The sequence below is a fragment of the Cryptomeria japonica genome, chromosome 9, assembly GCF_030272615.1.
Source record: "Cryptomeria japonica chromosome 9, Sugi_1.0, whole genome shotgun sequence".
Taxonomy (NCBI): Eukaryota; Viridiplantae; Streptophyta; class Pinopsida; order Cupressales; family Cupressaceae; genus Cryptomeria; species Cryptomeria japonica.
In genome coordinates, this window is record NC_081413.1 from 94,530,714 (window position 1) to 94,555,458 (window position 24,745).

The 24,745-nt window shown below is 37.4% G+C and overlaps 1 protein-coding gene across 1 annotated transcript in view; it reads right to left on the reverse strand.

Annotated features, from left to right (window-relative positions):
- Nucleotides 1–24,745, reverse strand: part of LOC131077920 (ADP-ribosylation factor 1) — a 72,318-nt gene that overhangs the window by 24,050 nt on the left and 23,523 nt on the right. The window contains exons 4-6 of the mRNA XM_058015507.2: nt 15,064–15,082; nt 4,606–4,717; nt 3,386–3,433 (exon numbers count right to left, since the gene is read on the reverse strand). Coding sequence (XP_057871490.1) covers nt 3,386–3,433; nt 4,606–4,717; nt 15,064–15,082 — 179 coding nt within the window. The remainder of the gene's footprint in view (nt 1–3,385; nt 3,434–4,605; nt 4,718–15,063; nt 15,083–24,745) is intronic.

The window sequence follows — 24,745 nt, forward strand, 5'->3', positions numbered from 1 at the left end:
GAAATCCACTAGGAGATGCTATAGACATAGGACCACATAAATCAGAGTGAACAAGTTCTAGTTTGTCTTTAGCTCTATTTTCACTTTTATGAAATGGATTTTTAACATTTTTACCTATGGCACACCCTTTACAAGCATTATCATGGATTTGACTGAGTTTAGGCATACCTTTAACTAACTTTTCAAGGGATGGAAGAGTTTGATAATGCAAGTGTCCAAGTCTTCTATGCCATAACTCACAGGATTCAGGAACCTCATTAATGAGTGCTTGGATAGGGTTAGTAGAGAGCTTATAAAGACTATCATATCTATGACCAATTATGCGAGCAAATTTAAAACTAGATTTCTTAGGCCACGCAAGAACTTTTCCCTCAGAAAATGCAATTTGATAACCTTTCTTCTAGAGCAGAAATGAAATTAGGTTTCTTTTAATTCCAGGAACAAACAAGATATCACTGAGGTGCAAGGAAATACCAGAACCTAAATTTAGAGAAGTAGAGCCAGAACCTCTTACCGAATAACGAGTGTCATCACCAATTACTACGTGAAGGCTGGTATCATTTTCTACCAAGTCTGAAAGGTGATCACAGTAACCTATGATGTGTCTAGAGGCACCATTGTCAATCATCCAAGTATTGCTATCTGAGGGAATACTGCTAGATAGAGTGGAGATGAATAAGAAGTCATCATTTTGTTCTGATATTTCATTTAGGTTGGCTTCACTTTGGTTGAGGTTATACTGACATTCTTTAGCATAGTGACCAAATTTGTCACATCTAAAGCATCGGACACGAGAGGTATCTCTTGTTTTCTTCCAAGGGTGTTGGGAACTAAATGGTCTGAATTCCCTATTTCTTTTTGGATAAGGTTTCTTCCAATTTCCCCCTTTCTTGCATTGAGCTACAAGCATGTGATGATCATCTAAGTGGGAACTTTTGGTTTGCCCTCTTGTGATGAGGCGAGACTCTTCTTGGATACAATCATTTTTAAGGCGATCAAGGGTAGGTAACTCAATCCTGCCACTTATAGTTTGGATAAATGACTCCCATGAGTGAGGTAGACCATTTAGGGCAATCATGACAAAGTCTTTGTCTTCCATGTTATGGCCAATTAAACCTAGCTGATTCTTTAGTTCTGAAATTCTCATAAAGTAGGAAATAACAGAATCTTCTTTTGCCATTTTGATACTAAGTAGTTGTTGTCTTAAAGTAATTGCCCTACTGAGATTGTTAACTTCATATGTAACTTGTAAATGGCTGAACATTTCCCTTGCAGTGGTGAATGAGGCAATAGAGGTGACTAGGTGGTCTTTGACTGAATCAATGAGAATTTTCCTAGCCTTGACAGCATCCTTTTTGAATTGTTTTAGCTCGGTTGCATCCGTAGGTTCAGTTAGCTCTTTTGCTTCTATGAATTGGAAAAGATCTTCTTCCTCTAGAGCCAACTTGATTCGAACTTTCCATGCAGTAAAATTGAGATTCCCATCAAGCCTATCTTCAACTTTCGGCCCCATTGACCTAACCTGCAAATGCTACACCAATCTGAAAATAAAGGAGTACTGAATTCTGAATCTGAAAGTTTGATCTAGCCTATAGCTCTGATACGATGTTAATATTGGTACTTTCAGATTAGAGGAAACTCAGAAAATTAGAATTTGTTTTTAACTAGGTTAATTAGATTTATTGATTTTCAGATTTAAGCATAGTAAAAACTAAATGCAAAAGAGACAAGACAAAAATTACCCTGGGAAAAACCTCCTAGGAGGAAAAACCCAGCCAGAAAAGATCCTCAGATCTGATTATGGTTTTAGATTCAATTGACAATTACACACTTATCTGGAGTATAGAAGTTGCAGTCACAAGGAAGATGGTATAGAAGACTACATAGCTAGTTTGTTGACTGTGATTATAATTTACAGTCCTTTACTTGAGTCTTCAATGGAGATCCCTGTCTATGATGATAACTTGTGATCACCAATTAGATCTGCTGCACATACATGGAGTTCGCTGTGATCATCAATTGGATCTGCTACACATACATGAAGTTCGCTGTGATCTGCACCTACATGAAGTTCGCTGTAATCTGCACCTACATGAAATTCGCTGTAACCTAATTGATAATCTGCTACCTGTGAATGAGGCTCGCTGTGATCTGCTGCTTGTAAAGAAGTTCGCTACACAAGAAGGATATATTTCGCATTTACTTGATGACTGCCTTGAATGCTATTGTGATAGGTATGTGTCTTATTTAGAGGGGAGCAAACACTCCTAATCAAGTCGGCTTAATCCTTTTAATTTCTTTAATTCATTTAATTTCTTTTGTGTGAAGAAGATAGGGTCGGCCCTATCAAGGTGTAGCGTGGGGATCTTTTGGAGAGCCGAAAGGTATAGGGCTTGGCCCTATATAATGGAGAAGGAGCTGGCTCCCCCTTAGGCAGATTCCAATGTTGCCCAAGGCAATTGGAATCCGCCAGGCCCTAATTATAAACAACAAGATACTGGGGCATCCTTGAATCTCTAGTGTTAGGCAATCTCTATTTTATTCTACACATTATCATTACTATCCAACATAATTTCGTTAGATATTTAGATCTTAGCAAGTGGTATCACAGAACTGATTTGGGAAAAGTGGAGAAGTTTTATGGATAGATTGGGAGATCTTCACTAATTTGTTTTCCAAAGGAAAAAAAAATAACATGCTTAAAATTTAGGGAGATTCTTGTGCCATATGAAACAGGTGACAGAGAGCTTTCCAAAAGGTGGTCAGAATAAAGCTTCTAAGAACTATCCAAGCAGAAATGGTCATATAAATTTGACCCCACATATTGGATTTCTGGAAAAAAAATCCAGCATGGAATTAAGACGAAAGCAATCAACCATAGAGGATTTCTTCTCTTAACTAGATTTTGCAATTCAAATAATTCAAATAACATCAGAAAGAATTTTCCAAACCAAGGATAAGGTGTAAATTTGAGCAAATGAACACATCCCCTTTAAATAATTATACTGAATCATACTGATGAGTCCTATGTTAGGATGAGCGGTCTACCCTCCATTATTATTAGTGGAAGGTTTTATATAGGAGGTAATAGTATTTTGATTTGAGTGAATAAATGGAGAGTATTCTATTTGATTGGGATATCAAATTGGAGATATAGAATAGAGCAGCTTCCTCCCTAACGGATGGTGTATCATGTATGGCATTGTCGTAACCTAAACATTTATTTTCTGTATAGTAAATATTAGAACATCTTCGCCTACAAACATAATATTACTATTATTTGGCATATTTCTGTTAGTACATGTGTGGATCCTAACACTGTGCCATTCTCTAGTCATTCTATTCAATAATACCTAAGAAAATCATATAACAATTCTCTTCTCACCTGCTTGTTTGCATAAATGAGTACAGCTGCTCCTTTTAGTTCCTCTTCCTGCCAAAATTTTAATCAGTAGCATGAGATCGAAGAAAAATATTTGTAGAAAAAAGAAAATGTAAATACAAGCAATATGTTTTAAGTTCTCAATTTTTATGAAGAGACATCTAATTTGACAAAAAAATGCTAGTCAGAAAATAACACTTGCACACACAAGGTTCGATTTGAGATTAAGAATATTCAGGTGCTAACACAAAAAGACACAAGCTTACCAGCTCCTTATATCATCACTTAGGAGAAAGGCAAAACCAGCCATGATATTACATTCAATATCTAGCAAATCTGTAGCCTAAACATGACACATAACAACCAGCAAGTTTTACCAACCTTGACAATAATCTGATAAGAGGTAGATCAAAGTTACAAACAATGGTTCATTTTACTAAACTAGAAAAGCTAACAACTTCTTTCATGTGTCTTTTTACAGTATTTACTGTTTCCAGATTTAATTTATCAATCAACCAACCTGATCTAATTGGGTAGCTCTTCCTATAACCAGTTTTTTTCAAGCTTTATGATGCAGAACGTTATTTTTATATATCGGTCATTCTGACACATTTGTGTTAACAATCACATAAGTTCCAGAAAGCTTGAACTCTGTTTTTGTGATACTGTTTTGTTCAGTAAATAAACCCTTCACTAATGTATTTCTTGCTAATAATCCCTCGAGTACATGGATATCATTGTTATGTTTTGTTTACTTGACCTCAATAAACACATTTTTATTTCAGTACTCTTTCCTTCCCGTCAGGAAACCGAAGAACTCATTTTTCATAGGCGTATAATAGAGGAACAAATGATTCATAAAGTAAACCAGAACCTCAGATTCCCATCTTAATCAAAATCTCTCAACATTATCAACAAATTCTGTAAAGGTTTCCATATGCATGTTTTATAATTTATTATATAATAATATATACATGTTGCTGAGATTATCCTAAACCTGCATTTTAGTAAAAACAACAAAACTTTCCAGCTTCCACCATTAACTTCATGTGAATGATTCTCATTGAAATTTTCCCTGCCTCAACATAGAGATAACCATGTTATTATAATTTCATACACTGGCTGTTGAAATTTAAGATCCCCAAATCTTTGGTTTATTTTGAAAAGAATGCTACGCTCATCATTAAATAGGTTTAGAAAAATGTGCTTGTAACCAAACATACCTCCAAAATAGAATGAAATTCTTCCTTCGCTGTGACCAATCTATCAGTATCACTTGAATCAACCACATAGATAACAGCTTGGGTGTTCGGAAAATAACACCGCCAATAGGGCCTACAAAAACAAATGCAGTCAAACAAAAGGATATGCACAAAACCCAATGAGCAATCATAGAGAATGCCATATTAAAAGCAGACTTTACTAAGTAATGCTTCAGTTCAATTACAAATATTAACAAATAGCATGTCAATGATGTACACAAGTCTAAATTATAAAAGTTATACGGTAAGATATTTATCAACATCACTGCTTTATGTTTACATTTGGTAGCTATTTTTTTTTAAAAATAAGTTAAACCTTCTTTCACATTTGCACTCCAAGTAACCTACTCAGAGGAGTTCCTGTCTGAATTGAAGTGCCTACCACCAGTATTGAAAGGCACAGGGCATAAGTTCTTTGCAAACAAATGGTAAGCAACAGGATATATGTCACCTTTCATATAATAGATCCTCAGACTCATTTCAGGCTAACAGTACCCATTTCCAAACGATTCAAAACCAATATTGATCAGGCAGTTATCCGAAGAACAGTTTGTTCTTATACCAAAGACATAACATTTTCATAGAGGTGGTTCTATTGAACTAATTTAGTTAAATGGGATAAGCAAGGTGTGGAACTAGACACATAACAGAGAGAGATATTAAGTTAAAAAAATAGAATACTTCTTTCTTAAGAAAACATGCACTAGATGGCCACCACAACTCTTGCCAATACAATTCATTCCTAAATCCTCATCAAAAAATGTAAACAAAGTCCAAGAACTTTGTCACTGCTTGTGCTGATAATTTTAGCATCTGGAATTACGTGGGCCTCCATAGCAACTTCTAGCAGGCAAGCTGTCAAGTATCTCATGGTTAATAACATGCACACAACATAAACATGGCAAGTAGGATTGGTACTAACCACTAGCAATCTGTGCAATTCTCTCAGCTTGGTTAAGTAATCTCTTGCTGGTTTTGCATCTGTCCTCACAGAATGTGATCCATAAAGGAAAAAAATTATTATGTCTATTTAATTGCTTGACTTCTATTCAAAAATCAGAAGACAACTCGTGACATTCACATAATGGAGATCTATAAAGGTATCCCTACAGGGTGATTGTGACACATGCCTAAATACAATTGCAGAAATTTTCCTTTGACTCTATTAATTCTCTGCTTATCTTCTAATTCTCAAACCTGAAAGGACAAATAATGTCTTCCTGAGAAGCTTGACATAATCCTTTGTACAGTGCACTTTACCTGTGTCTTTTTCCAGCAAATTAGCAAGTTTGTCTCCAATTTTGAAAATATAATTCAACCATGCTTTTGTTCGTCCATTAAGCCACAAAAAACCATTAGCCTTGAAACTGTTGGTGTTATTTTCCGTCCTTAAGCCCTAATGCTATGGTTCTTACCAGGACATAGAGAAGGTGACCAACTTCATCAACCAATAACACACCTATGCTCAGATCACAGATTGGAAAAAAGCCAACAAACAAGACGCTTGTAGACCTCTTCTACATTTTGAACCCTCTCGTCTGAGAGATCTTTTAGGAATAAAACAAATAAAACTCAAATTTCTTTCAACATATGACTGTATTTTAGCGGTGATTGATGTTCATTGTCAAGGGACTGCAACATTCAATTTACAGATCTATTTTCAGGCAGCTAGATCAATGATGCAACACTATAAATGGAGCTTTGGTCAGAAATCCCTTCAAATATACTCAGTGCTAGTTGCTTACAAAATCATTAGCCTAGCAAACTACACTATGCAGCAGTCCTCTAATGCTGTCGACAGTTATAAGATTGCAATAAATTTAGCAGGAATTTGTAACCATGGACTGTGCACAATGGCCAAGGAAATAAACTAAAAGTAAATAAAAGAAAAGGTTTAAAATGATTTTTCTAGATTTATAAGTTGAAATGGGTTTTAGTTTTCTGTGTGGTTATGTTCCTTCTGTTTGTTTTGTTTAGTTAATCTTGTTATTATTTAGCCTGCTATGCTATTGTGTGGGTTGTTGATGCAGGATTTTAACTTTCCAAAGAATAGCAAAGAAATAAGGATTTTGTTTTATAGAGCAAATAAAGAAATTATATGAAGGCAAAGACAAGTCAATATGAATCTCAATTCAAAATGTAGATATCTGAGTATATAACTTATAAGGTTAATGTAGATATCTCTGAGTGTCTGAGGTTATTCCTTATATGAGTATTCCAAATGATTTTTCGATAGCTCAATTAAAGAAATGAAGAAACAGTATATCATTGCAAAATAAATTGGAATTTGACCTTCAATTAATTTTTCTTCCCTAATACTAGTCGGCCCTCTCTTCATCCATTTGCTACCACCAAGGTTTAGTTGTTATTTAATGGCTGCAATTTGTTTTGCTGAGGCAGTGTTATCAGCCGGGGCATTTAAAAGAAGACTTTGAAGATGGAAAGGATATTGGACAGCTTGCCTATAGAACTAGAAAAAAATGAGATAATCAAGACTCATATTATTTTATTTTTTTAAATATAGATGAAGAGGAGTTGTGTGTTGCTAAAAGGAAAGGCAAAAGAAGACATGCAAGCATTCAAAGTTCCCCTACAATTAGCTCTCTTCTGTATACAGGTGGGATGCACCCAGGGGGAAGAAAGACAAATGACCGTATATTCAAGCAAGCAGTTGAAGAAGATTTTCTGAATGGGAAACAAAATCAATTGCAAGTTGCTTTTACATGCTTTGATGGAAGCATTACATAAGAGAATGGAAAAAAGATATTCATAGAAGAGGATTTAAAATTAGCGATTGAAAGTATTGGGCAAGGAAATATAAGTCATAAATTGGAGACCAATTTTTTAAAGACTAATTCCCTATTGAAGAATTTCAAGATAATGAAATTTACTCATATAAAAAGGAAGGGAAATTTGATGGCTGGTTAGGCTACCAACCAAGGAACACATCTTTGTGGCTGCCTTGGTGTATTGAGGAAGGTTTGGGAAGATAGGCTCCCAGATGAGGTCAGTTGACGTTTCAAAATTTGGTTGCATTAGTGGTTCAAAATGTATCTTAAGGAATAATACCTGATAAGGGACCAAGTCAGATGATGAGTTTCATAAAAGGTGGCAATCCAAAAGCTATTATTGAGAAACCTACGTATGTACTGTCTTGATTGATCGAAAGGTTTGGTGGTAAGCTTAATATGGTTGCAGACTTCATTTGGTTTAGACTTGGGCAGCTGTGCTTATTAAAAGTCACAGTAAAGCATTCAAGGAGTTAATAATATAGAGGAATGTAGGTTTCCACGGTGCTATGTTGAATATTGGAGAAGAGGAATAGTGGCAAAATGGAATCCAGCTCAAAGAGGAGCAACATGAAAAGAACGAAAAAACCCAAGTTTTAGGAGAAAACAGATGTAGTTGACCTAAAGAGAGAAGAGATTGTAGTGCACAACATGGCTAGGGTTTCATCAAAGTGTATAGACTAATTTCTAGCAAAGTTGTGAACACTTGTCTGCAGAACTGGATGTTGAAAATATGGGGGGCATTTGTCATGTTCCCTTTTCAGGATTTGATCCTTGGAGAAGACCTCTAGCCTAGCCCCATTTCCGGTAGGCTAAAGGGTAGAGCAAAGAAATAATGATATTTTAAACAAGCCCAATCACTTTATTTTCAAATGGGCAACTTAAATATTAACATAAGGCCTATGACATATGTAATGTTTAAATGTGTTTTTAACATTTTATTCAATATGTATATCAAAATAAATAGAGGACCCAAAGTAGGCACCTACAAAAGAGAGGTCAAGGCTCAAAGCAGGTCATCTGATTTTGTTATTTAATTGTTCTTTCCATTTTGGAGATTGAAGCATTCAAAGATAAGGATCTTTGGTGTTGGAGATGCAGAAAATTAAAACCCTATTGGCTTCCCATAGTTGGATTTGGAGATGTATTCCCTCGTCTCCATTTGGGGTCATTTCAACTTGCCACAGTGTTGGTACAATAATTTCAAGTCATTTTAACTTGCTACAGTGTCACTATGGTGCTCTATTGAATATTTCAGCTTGTGGAGGTAGTTATTTTAACTTGCTACAATGCCACTATGGTGCATTATTGCTAATTACATTGGAAATCATAAATGAAAATCAGATCTGAGGTTTCTATGTTGGTCTTTCCATGTTTATTGCTACTGCCATAATTTATCTAGCAACTCAATAACCAATTCTACTTTCATATTTGGTTAATTGCATTGTATAAGGGTTTCATATAAACATTGGTAAATGATAGTATGTTGTCCATAAGAAATCAGTCATAAATCATCAATCACATTTGATATACGTGACACGTATAATTCAGATCAGTTGTGTTGCATTTGAGGATGTATACCAGTATTATGAGCGTTCGAATTTGTTGTTTGAAAGTGTAAGTTTGATTTAGATGGATTTGAAATATTGCATTATTGCTAATCAGCTAGGATTTGGCATCTACATTGGTCATTCGATTATTGTTTCGGCTTGTATAAGTTTGATAAATCATTGATGGGTTGTCCAATCAGAGGCATTACAGCCTTAGCAAAGGAAATGGATGCAAAGCCTTCAATCCACATTTGAAATACCATTGCAGACTTATTGTTGGATCCTGGGCAGTTAATTGGAAGAACAAATGTTTTCAATGTAGCTCAATCTCTGAGCTACACAAATATGCTTTTCACAGCCTCTAGCTACTTCCCACGACAAGAAGACATTGATGGACTTGTGGAGCAAAGGGAGAATCCACAAAATCCCTTCACACATCCTCACTCAATCCTAGAAATCAAGGTAAGCTAGCTCAGGATCGCAAAAAATTGCTACATTATTAAAATTAAAACTTTCTGCTGCCACAAGGGTTGAAGAGGTGGATTGTTGAATGGTGGTCTCTGAGGAGTCTCAAATAAGAGTTGACCTCAGATAAATGTATAGATTTAATGTGTTGGAAGAGGCCCACATAATTTGCCTCCTTAGTTTCTTCGCACTTGCAGTGTTGGAGTTGTGGTAATTTGCCCTTTCCTGCAAAAGACTACTGAACCATAAACTTGGTATCTAATAAATGGTACTTTTGATAAGCATGGATGGATAAAATCCTTTTTGAGGATCATGTGAACCTCTGTTACAAGAATTAAGCAATTTGATGCTTGTTCTCCAGCTCTTGGGTACCTAACCCAAGGTACCTTTAGCAAAAGATATATATACTAATTAGTAGATATCATATATATTTTTTGCTAAAGGTGTCAAATTTATATTAAGGGTTTTTTTCTGAACACATTCATGCCATTATAATCCAGCCCATTCCTGCCATTGTAGTTACACCTCTCAACATTAATTAATATAAAACTTGAACCTACCAAAAACAAGCTCAACTCCTTCAATGATTGCAACAGCAATCTAAGCCCAGCTCAAGACTCACCAAGTTGACAAATGACACAATCAAAGAGATGGGCAATACAGAGGAGTGATAGGCAGCCCGAAGCCCACTTAATTACATCATTTATCTATGCAAAATCATTATTTCCCATGGAGAGGAATGTAGAGATAAGCCAGTAACACCAAGGTCTTCTAAAGTAAGGTGGTTGAAATAGAAAAAAGGATGGCAAAGACCTTGTTCCTATGACAACTAGCCTTAAAATTCCTTTATACAATTAACCAAGGATATACCCACTGCGGGATTGGGTTTATATTATAAACATGGGTAAAGCCACCCCAAATTTACTTAGTCTTGTTGTAACGTTTCCACACATCGCCCCATTGCAAATGGGGACCCCTACTTTTTTCTGCTTTCTAGGTTAGTTTTTGAGTCTTTTAGCTATTAGATTTTCATTTGAAGAAGTGTAGTTGGTCAAAGAGCCAATCAAGTCAAGTCTCTCTAGCAAGGTCAGTCAGGTTTCAAGGTTTAGGAAGTAAATGGTTCACATCGTTGCTCACTCTAATGGAAATGAAATAAGAAAATTTGGCTAAGGTATGGAAAACAAGCTAGTCGTTCTAGGCCAGAACCGTTTTGCCCTTTGACTTAGAGCATTTATACAGTTGCATGATCAAGCCATTCTAGGCTAGAAAGCTACCCGTTCTAGCTAGAATGCCTTGTCCTTTGACCAAGGACGTTTCATCCTTTGACTGTGATGATCTATGAGTGGAGCAATCTCTCCTGGTAAGCCAAGTTTGCCTTGAGATGAAGAAAGAAGATATCACCTCGAACTCCAAAACAATGCAATTCATTTGATAAAGCAACGGGGAAGGAAGTATGCCCAATACATGCAAGCTACACATACGAATTGGAGAGTCACTTGTGCAATGAAAGTGTGATGGTTGCCACACCAAATTAAACGCCATTATGATGTCTGTACAACCATATTTGATGTGAAATCCAAAACTCAAGGTCGATTTTAAAATATTGATTGAATGACATTTAATGAAGGTTGTCGCATAGATGAAGAGCATTTAAAATTGGTGACCATGATTTGAAGAGATCAATGCAAATCATTTAATTTAATATAGCTAGGCGATTGTATTTAATGTGAATTTTTAAGTTCTAGATGTGGTTATAAAAAATGATTATGACACTTAATGTGTGGCGTCTACATTTATACGATGGCTACAAGGTGCTGGCATTTAAGACTTGGATTTCAAAGCTCAAAGATTTCACAATGCACTGATTGAACCTCATTTAATGTGTGGCATTCACAAATGGATTGCAAAGTATTCAATATGGGTAACGATTTGCAATAAATTCCATTTCCAAGCACCACGATTTCTAAAAGGGTGCTCATATTCAAAAATTGAAATTGATGATTGTGAAATATTAAATAAGTGCAACTAAGATGCCCCATTGTTTAATTACAACGCATTTAATGGAAGATGCCAGGCAGTTTGTGATGAAGTATCAGGTTTTCCAAGCAATTATAAGCTTTGTATTGATCATTTCATTTGATCAATTCAACATTGATATCACCCTTGATAGAACAGTGACTAAATTCTCAATTGTGGTATTAGCGAATCTTCTCCAGCAACAAAGTACAAGTTTGGATTGCACGCACCTAGAAGTGGAGTCATCTTTGGCACGACTTTGATCCAGGAAACATCAGCTACAGCGAATTTGACAGTGAATTGTATTAAGGACCAGCGAATTCCACTCTTGATCAAATACTCCAAAACAAATGCACTCTTTGGCAGTGAAGTCATCCTCAAGATCAGCAATTCTGACCTTAGCCCGATATTGTCATGATTGCTATTGCAGATTATAACCATAAGGGAGGCGATTTTAACACAAGATCACAGTGAATCCACTAAACAAGGCAGCAACAGCATACCTATCAGCATTCAGTGATCTGGCCATTTGCTCAAACGTGAATCCATTTGGAGACAGAAAACTTCATCAAAGGAGCAATCAATTGGCATATCAGTTTGTTTTGAAACAGGTGGCAGATCTGAGATAAGGCGTATTTCATCATTTTTGTACCAAACCAGACCTTATCTATGACTGATTTAGCCTTATTTATTGTCTTCAAAGAGCTTTTGTTTTAAGAACTGTTTAATTTAACACATTTCATATCATCTTTTGAACATTTTAGGGAGTTATCACTAGTTTAGGTGATCATATTTAGCTAAGGGTTAGAGATGCAACCCAGGGCTTTAGGTGATATTAAGAAATTTTGAAAGATTATCATTTTGAGGTTAGGATTCTTAGCCTAGGTGATAGATTTCTACTCGTAAGCAATTATCATTCCGTGAAACTAACTTAGACAACTTTTACAAGTTAAGGATGGCAAGAGCACGACAAACTCTCATTGAGGAAGACATTGCACTTCAAGTCTCTACAATAACAAAACATCCTAGACTAGAACGAGGTCCATCCTAGACGAAGAACAAGTCGTCCAAGGCAATCACAAGGTCCGATGCAAGCAATCAGCATGAGGAGTAATGGAAAAGCAACATCAAGGCAGTTGATAACAATCAACATCAAGCACTCAAGGATAGAAATTTATATAATCTTGAATTTACTTTGAAAATCCAAGAATCATTGCCAATATAGCCAGATGGAAGCTCTAGAATGCAAGTGATCAAAACGAGATAGTTTCAGAAGAGTTAATCAAAGTTAGAAGCTCAACATGAGCAAAGTCATCATCACATCAGGAGCTTGGAAACGTTGAGTATCAAGAGATATGCCTCATTCAACTACAACCTGTGATGAGTTACGAAGATCAAGCAAGTTGAGGTGGCACCCAATCATCATTTATCCAATCACAACATTTCAAGATAAGGCGTCCAGATTCAATAAACCTAACTCATCCAACAAAGAGATAACTACCACATGTGGGCACGAAGTTCGATGTACCTACCATCATCACCTATTGGTCAAATTTTCAAAGGAGGACATGTGTCTCATCAAATGTAATTGTATCATTGGTCAAGCATTAAATGCTTTGCAATGAGTGTAACAAACCCTAATTTGGGTTTCTATCTTTTGATCTTGGCCATTGATTGTGAATTGGTCTAAACCATTAAATTGTAATGAGAGCACTATATAAGGCTCCACTTCTTCATTTGTAAAGGTTAATAGATAGTGAATAAAAAGTCAATAGTTAGTAGTTCAATAGCAAATAGTTAGAGTAGAAAGAGAAGGCAAAGATTGTTGCCAAGATATTGTTGCAAGAAGCATGTAAAATTCATTGAAGATGTGGTGAATTCTATGTGTTGATTCAACAATTTGCATGGTCTCTACTTCTCAATTTGATTTTTATGTTGTTTAGATGAATGGAAGACTGTGTGTATGATCAATGGTGAAATCCGCACATCCATACTACTAACACCTTGCTGATGGTAAAGTGTCTTGAGTAGTCAACTGGATCCATCTTAACCAAGCTTAACTTCGATTATCATTCGTTCATTGACATGCATCAACTTGATGGTGTCTATGCTTGTGGTTACAATTTGAAAATCATAAAGCTATCCTTAGAAGATCGCACTAGCCTTGTGGAGATGTTCATTGTATGTTGAAGCAAGACTTAGTCGAATTTCATCAAAGATTGTCCATTGCTCCGTACTAGCCTTGTGGAGATGTTCATTGTATGTTGAAGCAAGACTTAATTGAATTTCATCAAAGATTGTCCATTGCTCCTACATTCCTAGAAACCCTATCATTTTTTCCTTTTTTTCCAAATCAATTGAAACCCCACTATCCAGCGACATTCAAAGCATTCAAGCATTCAACATAAGTCCACCTTGTGATCCCAGCAATATCACATCATATACAACTGAGTCTATCCAAGAGCACGTCAAGACCTGACATTAGAGAACCTTGGAGTCGTCCCACTTGATCACGCAGCTTAGCATTTGGGGAGTCTTTGTTCAAGAGAGGATAGAATACTTAGTATTTTATTCTATGTCGAATAGTGTGTAAAAACACCATCAACAAGTCTGCATCTTGGTTTCTTTGATGTTCTACTTTATAATAGCTACCCCATCCATATATTCTTTCCAATATTATGTGTGAATATTCATGTGCCCTGAATATATCAGGTTGGTAACTAACAGAGCAGTGGAGGCCTATGGTGGTGTTTGAAGCTTTGGAGAAATGGGTAACCAGCTTGCAAAGAAAGTCATTTATAAAAATTAATCCCTGACAGACTGAAATTGGTACATAGGGAGGTTGCAACACATATACAAACACCAGACTCTAAAAAGTGAATAATAGTGATTAGACAGCCCGAAGAACATTGCTAGCCAGTTTGGCTTAAAGCTTAGTTAAGAACTCGTCGTTTTCATTTGGTATCAATCCATATGGCAACATTGAGGGTCAGTTGAGGCCTTTTGTATTCTATCACAACGAAATAACGAAATCATATTAATGTCCACCAATGGTCGATGTAGGCCAATGGGACTCAAAAGTGTTAAAAGTGTATTTAGTTACATTAGAAAAATGATAGAATCAATAGAACCCTGGGTTCTATAACAAACTAAACAATAAAACAATAGAAAAAAAGCTAGAGGGTGTAAGCCTAAAGCAACTAAAACCCCAAACTTTGTGATCTAAGTTCAAGCACGCAATGCCATTTGAGAGGAGAACCCCTTAATGTAACAAGCAGCTGATGAAAGAAAACTATTACTGATAGCAGCAAGGCCAACAGTTTCCAATATCATAGTAATGTTGCAAAATCTGTTTTCTTAGATGAGCAAAAGAAGGGAAACAGCATCTGGTACATAGCCTACGAAGATCCATGAAAATTGCTTGTAAGTCATCTTTTGCATATGTTATAACCATAGGTATAAATATAATAAATAATATACATCAACTGTAATTGATGAAAAATACAAATACACCAGAACAAGAACATGAAAGATATAAGCATAGCTTTAACAGATATGAAACATAACTAATTAACAAGGAAGATAGAATTGAGAGATACCTGATACTGGTCTGCCCACCTGTCATATTAAAGCAGAGCAATTATGTCAGAAGCATTGTATTTAAAAATGTGCCAAATCTAAATAAATGTTTGAAATATGGTTGAATAAAAACAACATTAAATTTACAAAATTTGTGTATGACAGTTCTTGGATTAAGATGCCATTGAAATCTGCATTTATCAGTGTCTATATGTCAAAAATTAGTTTTGGTAGATACAGAAAACAATGTTAATGCCAAACAATGTGTATTTTGTTGGTCCAATTACAAAATTTATTTACAATATTAGCCAAGTGACAAAGCCCAATAAATTGAAAAAATACTGACAGCTAATCCTAGTTTTTTTTCTTGGAACATACCTTTTATTCACACATTTATGCCATACTATTATAAGAAGGATTCAGAATAACATTTGCACTTCAAATAACACTAGACAAAACTGGAAATAAAAAAATACTTTTGGAAATAAAAAAATACTTTTAAACACCATCTAGGAGATTTTGCAACTATGTTGATGTTCTCAAACACCATAACATGGTCAACCATGACAAAAATAAAAAGATTAATTGAAGTGCTTAAGGAAACCTTATTTTTATCCTTTTCTAGACACAATCAAATAATAATCACCCACACTACAAAAAGGTCTGAGATTATGAGAAACTATACTCCTTGGTATCCAGTAACCTTATATTCCAATTATACTGAGTAGCCAGTAAACAACTTTAGAAATTTTTATGTGAGCAAACTTCTGGAATCGATTGTGTGCAAATCTAGAAATGTGATCTAGTTAGTGGTCCTTAAATGTTCACAAGTAAACTCATTAACTGCTGCATTAACAAAAAAACCTGTTGAGAAAACTCCTCAAAACAAAACCACACCTCTGATGGGGTCTCCTGAATAACAAACCACCATTATATAAACACACTTGAAGATGGAGACCTGTTGACGTGTATTTTGTACACTATCAAACACAGAATAAAATACCTAAAGGTACCTTATCCTCTCTTGAGTAAAGCCTCTGATTGCTGAAGATATCGCGAAAAAGGATCAATCAGGATGACTTCAAGGTTCTTGTATGTAGGGTCTCTACGTGTGGATAAGCTCTTTGTGGTATGATGTGATTTGCTGGAATCACAAGGGGACTTACATTTGATGCCTGAACTTCTTATTTGCTTTGAATATTGCTGGAACACAGGATTTTACTGCCTTAGATTAAAAAAAATGGAAAAAAGATGAGGGCGAAGAGAGGATCTAATCCTAATACTAAGAATGTACGAGCAATGATTGATTTTTGATGAAACTCTAACTAGGTCTTGTTTTGACATCGCAGGACCATCTCCACAAGGCTAGTGCGATCTTCGAAGGGAAACTTTATGATGTTCAAATCATCACTGCAGGCATAGACACCATCAGGTTGATGCATATCAATGAAGAAGCGACAATTGAAGTTAAGCTTAAGCTGAATGATTCCAGTTGACTACACAAGGCAAGTCTGCAATCAACAAACTGCTAGTAGTATGGATATGCGAATTTCACCATCAATCAAGCACATTTCTTCCACTCATCTAATAACATGAAATCAAATATGAGAAGTATAAAGACCATGCAAATTGTCGAATCGACCCATAAATTTCACCATTTCTTCAATGAAGTTACAAGTCTTTTACAACAACCTCTTGGCAACAATCTTTGCCTTCTCTCTCTACTCTACTCTAATTGCTATTCTAATACTTCCAACTATTCCTAACTATATTCTAACTATATGCTAATTGCCTTTACAAAATGAAATGCCAGGGCTTATATAGTGCCCTCAATACAATTCGATGGCTTAGATCAATTCGAGATCAATGGCCAAGATTTTACAATGAAAACTCTAATTAGGGTTTGTTACAACCATTACATAACATTTAATGCTTGACCAATGAAAAAATTGTATTGCTTGGACACATGTCCTCTCTAGAAAAATCGACCAATGGATAGCCGGGGTAGGTACATCGGAGTTTGTGCCACCTTCCATGAGTTAGGTACATTGAATCTGGACATGCTGAGGTGGACCACACTGACTGGAGGAGTGATGACTGGGATGCCACCTCATCTGACACTTGTAGCTTGCTAGATATTCAATTTGATGTCGTTGAGAGGCTATCTTTAATTAACTCTTGTTCTAACTCCTTTTGTCCTTGATGTGCAAGACGATTGATGTACCTTGCCTTGGAATGCTGGATTTGGAAGAGGTCGCCCTTGATGACGTTAGTCCAAAGAAGGCCGTCCTTGTCGATGCTACGCTGGAGGAGGTCGCCCTTGATCTAGCTTGATTTTCCTTGAGAAGATCTCCATTTGATGCCTACACAACATATCAAAATTAGTAATATGTCTTGAAATCTAAAATTTAAACTTTAAAAGGAAGATTCAAGATTTTAATTAGGAAACTTCATGATAAATCTTGAGTTATCATTTCCTAATTTAGGATTTTCAAAGCAAAATTTAAATCTTCAAAAATGGTGCCAAGGTGATTACGCCATACCTCCACTTGGGAATTGACTCTAAAAAGATGCAAAATAAGGAAATTCGCCTAGGCAAAATCGAAATTTGAAGCTTTCAATGTGATCCTCCTCTAGCGAACGCCTTCCTTGTCAATTTCACCACCTTTGGGGGGTCTTCAACGTCTTGATGGCAAATTCGCTCCACTTCAAACCAAGTTCGCACTCCCCTTGAATGGAAATTTCGCACCTTTCCTCAATGAAATTCGCACTTCCCCCTTGTCTTCTCCAAATCGCATGCAAAGGAAGTTTGAATGATGATTTGAAAATGAAATAACTCACCCCTCCTTTATAGGCGCTCACCCTCTCATTTACCTCTAGGCCGACTTTGTAAAAATAAGGCAATTAAAACAAATTTCAAATAAAAATCAAGGCCGACTTTTGTAAAAGAAACAAATAAATACCAAGCGCTCCATTTGATTTTAATTAAATTAATAATCAATTAATTAAATGCCTTTGTTTTTTAAATTAATAAACTCGATTTTAAAAGGCAAAAAATCAATTAATTAATGTCCAAGCGCAATTTTTAAATGCTAATTAATTGAATTTTTTGAATTTGCCGATTTTAGCATTTAAAATAAATTCAAAAAAAAAATGCTTTAGCGCCAAAAAATTGGAGAAGTAGAAAAGTACAAACCTCATCGCCCTGGTCCCTGACTGAGGGACAGGAGCGATCTACCATTTTAGCCTGGAATCTCGTGCTTTTGACGTTCAAAATCTTCATCCTTACGTTGAAATTGGCATTTTCGTTGGGAAATTCAAGCTTGATTGACTTACTTGTGCGAATGAGTGCCTCTTGAGGTGATATCGCCCTGGTCCCTTGGAGAGGGACAGGAGCGATCTTGGTGTTTTCTCCTTGATCTTGCTTGTTCGATCTCCAATCTTCACTATATGGCAAGTAATAACATTGTTTCTTCATTCCACTTTTACTTCACTTGGCATCTACAAGGCATTTTGATGTTTAAATAGATTATCGCCCTGGTCCCTTGGAGAGGGACAGGAGCGATCCTGAAGTTCTAGCCAAAATTTGCTATCTTTCAACCTTTGTTCTTTGTTCATTGCTTCCCAAAAGATGTCCTTGATCTTGTGTATCCTTGCCTTGTCTTGATTTTGAAGGAAAATAAATGATCTTGTGCAAATCGCCCTGGTCCTTGGCTCAAGGACAGGAGCGATATAGGTTCCTTGGCTCAATTAATGACCCTTTGAAGTTTGAAACCTTTGCATACCATCTTCTTAAAACGCCTTAGACCCTGTGCAACCTTGTACAACCTTGACTTGGCGTGAATTTTGAATGAATTAGCAAATATAGTAAATATCGCCCTGGTCCCTGGCTGAGGGACAGGAGCGAATTTCAATGTCCTGGGCTCATGCTTGCTTTCATCAACTTGCCATTGCTTTCATCGTGCAAAATGAAGTCTCTTGATCCCCTTTCAAACATTCAAAATGTGAATAGCAACCCAAATTTGGCCTTATTTGAACACTTTCGCTCTGGTCCCTGACTGAGGGACAGGAGCGAACTGGGACATTTGGTGTAATTCTTTCAATATTGGCGACTTTTGATACTTCGTTCTTCATTGAGACGCTTCAAAACGTCCTTGCCACCTTTCACCTGTCTTGGAGTGGTTTGAACTTGGATGGAAGGCAAGATAACCACTATATCGCCCTGGTCCCTGGCTGAGGGACAGGAGCGAATTTAGACTTGTAGGCTCCATCACACTTTGCCAACTTCCAATTTTATCTTCAACGGTCTTGTAATGCATCCTTTCATTCATTCATGGCTTGGAATTCATTCAAACTTGGCAGGAAATTGACCTAAGGCAAAAATCGCTCTGGTCCCTGACTGAGGGACAGGAGCGCCTAGGCCAATTTGAGTCTCCTATTGATGTCTTGTAATCTTCAATTTGTATTCAACAGGTTCATTTCACCCTCCTTTCTTGCCTCAAACCCAAAACTTGCTTGCTTTTTGCCCAAAACATGCCTCATAAGGAAAATCGCTCTGGTCCCTGAGAGAGGGACGGGAGCTATCACTTAAATTCGCCCTGGTCCCTGGCAAAGGGACAGGAGCGATTTTGTTTCTAGGGTCAATTTTCCTCATGATTGCGCTTTCAAGTTATATTCAACTGATAAAATGTATCTCCTTTGATCTTCTCAATTCGCGAAATCGTTCAAATCTTTCAAGGGCAAGGCAATGTTTGGTTTTGAGCTCCGGTCCTCCACTGAGGGACAGGAGCGATTTTGACTCCTGGGGCATTTCCGTGCTCATGAAATTCTTCAAATTATATTCAATGGAAAGATAATGCCTCCCTTTACCACTTCCACTCAAAAAATCATCTTGATCCTGCAGGGACAGTAAGATTTTTGAAAACGAGCTCCGGTCCTTCACTGAGGGACAGGGGCGATTTTGCTCCTACAGGCCAAAATATCATGATTTCGGGATTTTGATCACTTCACAAGGTAAAAACAAGTCATTTCCAATGCCCGGGATCAAATATCAAAATTTTCAAAATTTGGTCAAAATCACTCAATTGGACAAAATTCGCAATTTCATCATTCACACTCAGACAAATTTAGATTCTTCATTCAAAATTCCAATTGAAAATAGACCAACTCACTTAGCCTCTGGCGAATTCACTTTATTCAAAATTGCATCCTGCGAGAGGAAGCTCAAAAAAAGCTCTCAAGACTGACTGGACTTTGGCCTGAAAACGACAAAACAGAAACCCTAAGGCCTGACCCTAAATCCAGACAACTGACAAACTACCAAAACCCTAAAAAGCAGAGAAAAAGAACAGGCAACACGAGCAAAAAGAGGGGGTCCCCATTTGCAATGGGGCGATGTGTGAAAACGTCACAACAAGACCATATACATAAGAAAACTACAAAGTTAAAAAAAGCACAACTGAAGCCAAACATATGATGCCACAAGACGACAAAGACTGTGGTTATAGGTTTGCTGAAACAGACAAGCTATAAATACTCCTCAACATCCCTCAGTTATCAATATAATAATGTCATTCTCCCACCCATTCTAGAACTATTTTAACATCCACAAAATACATGCTAGACTCTCAGAGTTTGAATTTTAAGCAATTACAATTATAAGTTGGCATACAATATAGCAAAACTGTGGCTGCTATGAACCAGTGTTCCACGAGCGTTGGGGACAGGGGGACGCGGGGACACGTTTTCGGGACAGGGGGACCAAGGGCCAAAATTTGGGGACGGCGTGGGGAAGGCGGCGAGACGGCGGCAGGGGGGTGGCGGGGTGGTGCTCATATAGTTATACATATACATATATTACTTGAAAAACTAGTTTTGAAAAGATGTATGACAGCATAACAATATAAGAATTAGATTTCAAATGAAACTATAGGAAATACCAAGATTAGTAATTGGCTAATTGCTAAATGCTAAATAAAATTTGACAAATGAAATTGTCAAATTGGAGATTTCTATTATATCGAAAAAGGAAAACGTAAATATGAATATTTGATGCCATTGCAAAGTCTATAATAATAAAGATGATTACATGATTCATCATTACAATGAGTAGCCAAATACAAATACGTGTAGCAATAGCATTACAAAAGAGACTAGAGTTAGAGACAAAGTGACAAAACTCAAAATGTAGCTAATGGAGGCGTCTAATCATCTACGAACTCCTCACTGGAACTGTTGGACTCCTGAAGATCAAGGTCCCTCAAGCTCACACCAACTAGCCCTGCATCTGAAGTGGTAGGATCATCCTCATCAATCTGTGAAGGCTCCTCTAGCTCTCCATCTCATCATGCCACTGGACTCTCCTTGTACACAAGTGTCTTGCGGTCCATGAGACGCAAAGCACTGTGTACAGCCACAAGCTTCTCTGCTCTCTTAGAGGTAAGTTTGTTCCTTTTAAGAGAGTGGATGAAGCTATATGTAGACCAGTTCCTCTCAGCAACTGAAGAACTGGAAACCTGGGATAGCAGACGGATGGCTAGAGTGGTGGTCAAAGATTTCGGGTCATGACAATTCCACCACAAAAGTGGGTCCTCTTGTGCCATAGTGTCTATATCCATCTTTGTCGCATCTGAATAACCTCTAAGAGTGGCAAATCTTCCCCACTCAGTGCAAATTGTGTCGGCATCTTTGGAATCAAACATCTTCTCTATGCACCTAAACAAACCCGCCTTCACCTCATCATCCTGAATCGGTGTCACTCTACCCGGTCTAGCCTTGTACCACTTAGGATTCAAGGCAAAGGCAGCCATATGCAAAGGAGTGTTCAACTTGTCCCATCTACGCTGAATGATAGGCCGGATTTGCTCATTGTAGAATGCTAGAGAGGGGTCCTTCACTCGCACAGCAGCCCTCATCTGGTCAAGCATAGAGTCAATGCACTCATACACCTTCTCCAAGGTTAGGTGCATTCCCATCCCCACATCTGATTACCTGGAATACTGGAGAAATGATGGAGACAATGTATTTCGCATCAATCCAAAACACATCACTCTTCACTATCTCCTTCACCCTTCTCCCCTGCTCTGTCTTGGCCTCAGCCCACTTATTCCACTCATTAGTCATAACCATGAGTTGCAATGCCTCTTGCAACTCAATCATTCTCTCCAAGAGAATGAAATAGGATGCATATCTAGTCTCAACTGGTTTCAAGAACTCCTTCACGAAGGTCTTGAAGAGTGCATGTGAAGTGTGGTGGTTGCAGATAAACATCTGCACATCTCTCGCATCGGTGACCGCTCCTCTAATCCAGTCAATCTTCCCCATGTCCTTGAGTGCATTGTTCATGGCATGCACACAACATGGGGTCCACCAAATGTGTCTATAGGCTGCCTCAATGAGTCTCCCTGCTGCTCTACACACATGGGCTGCATCTGTCACTACTTGGACCACATTTTGTGGCCCACCCTCCTCAATAGCCTCCTTGAGGACCTGAAACTGGAAATCAACATCTTTACGATGCCCTGTACAATCAATTGCTTTAAGGAAGTATGGGCCCTCTGCACATGTGACCATGACGTTGATGAGTGGACGATGGCTAATGTCCGTCCACCCATCCATAACTATGCTGCACCCCGATGCCACCCAACATGCCTTCATCTTCTCCATCAAAATATTGATCTTGGAATAGCATTTATCCAAGATCGAGGTCCTCATTTTTGTCTCCCCTGGTGGCACATAAGATGGTCCTCCCTTGGCCACCATAGCCATCATCTCCCTATAATAAGGAGACCGTGTAACATGAAATGGAATGCCATTGGCAAAGAAGAACTTGCCAATGGATTCATCTATCTCATCTCTTAGCTGCACATTAAACATATCAGCAATGGGGTTGCTTTGTGGTGTCTGCAACCTACGTTTCCCAGCCCTGGTGGCAGTAGAAGTGGAAGTGGATGGAGATCCAAACATCATTCCTCCCGTCTACGAAGGATGAGAAGTATGTGGCAGATTTTGGTTGCCCTGAAGTGCTGCCCTAGCAGACAAAGTAGTAGGCATTGAAATATTTGTGTCATCTAAAACCCCCCAAAGTCTATTAAACTCAATTTTGTACTGTATATTTTTAGCTTCCTCCAAAAACTTACAATGTTTCACGCCTTTTCCTCTCCAAAACAGAAAATGTGCATTCACCCTACTAATGCTACCGAACCATTCAATTTCACAAATGTTGCACTTCCACTTCCTTGTTCCCCCACTTGAATGTGATGTGCCTTATACTGATATTCGTGAAGCAAACTGTTTTAAAGGAGACTTAGGATCAAAATGACCCCTGGCATATGGTGCCAACAACTCTGAAGGGCAACTTGTACTAGCCGGTGCACTCGCCATAGAACTAGATTGGGCTCCAAGATCAGCCCCATGGTCACCCCCCTCATTTTCAGGTTCATATTCTGAATCATTCTCACGATGAGAATGGATTTCCATGTCATCTTCACTCATGCCTTGGGAGCTCATTGTGAAATTGACACTGCATTTCACAAAATAAAAATAAAAATAAAATCAGCCTAGTTTAACAATATATTTTTTCCCTATTTGTCTCAAAATGAGATTTGATGTTGAATCTTGAGGGCAAAATGATGAACCTCAAGATTCAACATCAAATCTCATTTTGAGATGAATAGGGAAAAAAAATCCAAAAATGACATAGAACAATGAAAATCAGAAAATAAAACCAAAAAAAAAACAAGAAAAAGTTGAAAAACCCTACCTTGTGCTTGAAAAATCTCTCCAAAATGCTTCTTCCTCTTCTTCTTGCTTCTTCTAGCTCCTATCACGCTTGCAATCACTTTTCTCACCCCTTCAATCAGTCTTCTTCAAGTTTTTCCTCCTCTTCAGCTTGCTGGAAAAAAAATCAGTTTTCCAAAATGAGAGTGAAATCTAAAAAAAGCATGGTTTTGTGTTGTTTTGGGGGAAAGGGTGGGGCCCACGTTCAATTAGGGTTACCCCTTAACCCCCAAAAAAGTCACATTTTTATTTAAAATTGCCTTTTTTAATTGCTTTTGACGTGGGGTGACGGGAGACGTATAGGCGTCTCCCTAGGAGACGCGGAGACGGCTCAGTGGCGATTGGGTGGCGGTGGCGAGACAGCGGGGGACGTCGCGTCCCTGTCCCCCCGTCCCGGAGACGTATCCTCCTAGGAGACGTGGCCAAAAAGGGGGGGGACGTGTCCCCATGGAACACTGCTATGAACTGATATATGTTTCTCTCACAATGTTATACAATTATAACGTCTCTTTTGCAAGATATGACCTGAAGTGTTTGTTATTCATTATCTAAAGTGTTCACATTCATATGACATCATCTTCAATCTTGACGATGGCGCTTTGTTATTTTAAAGGTTCCTTTGAAATTTTTGAAATTAGTTAATCATTAAAACAGCTGCACAAACATTTAAGCATTTTAGGAGTCCCATAAATTCTTTGCAAAGATAATCTTCAGCATGCCAGATCAAAAACTGCTTCTATCTCTTGCTCAGATTTGCATAATAAGATAATGTGTTCAACATGTGCAGGACCAAGATACATCCAAATGTGGCTATATTTTCCACATTTGGATGTATCTTGGTCCTGCATATGTTGAACACATTGAAATAAAATAATATTTGAACTTATAGAACACAAATAAATTGAAAGAATTTTATTAAAATTA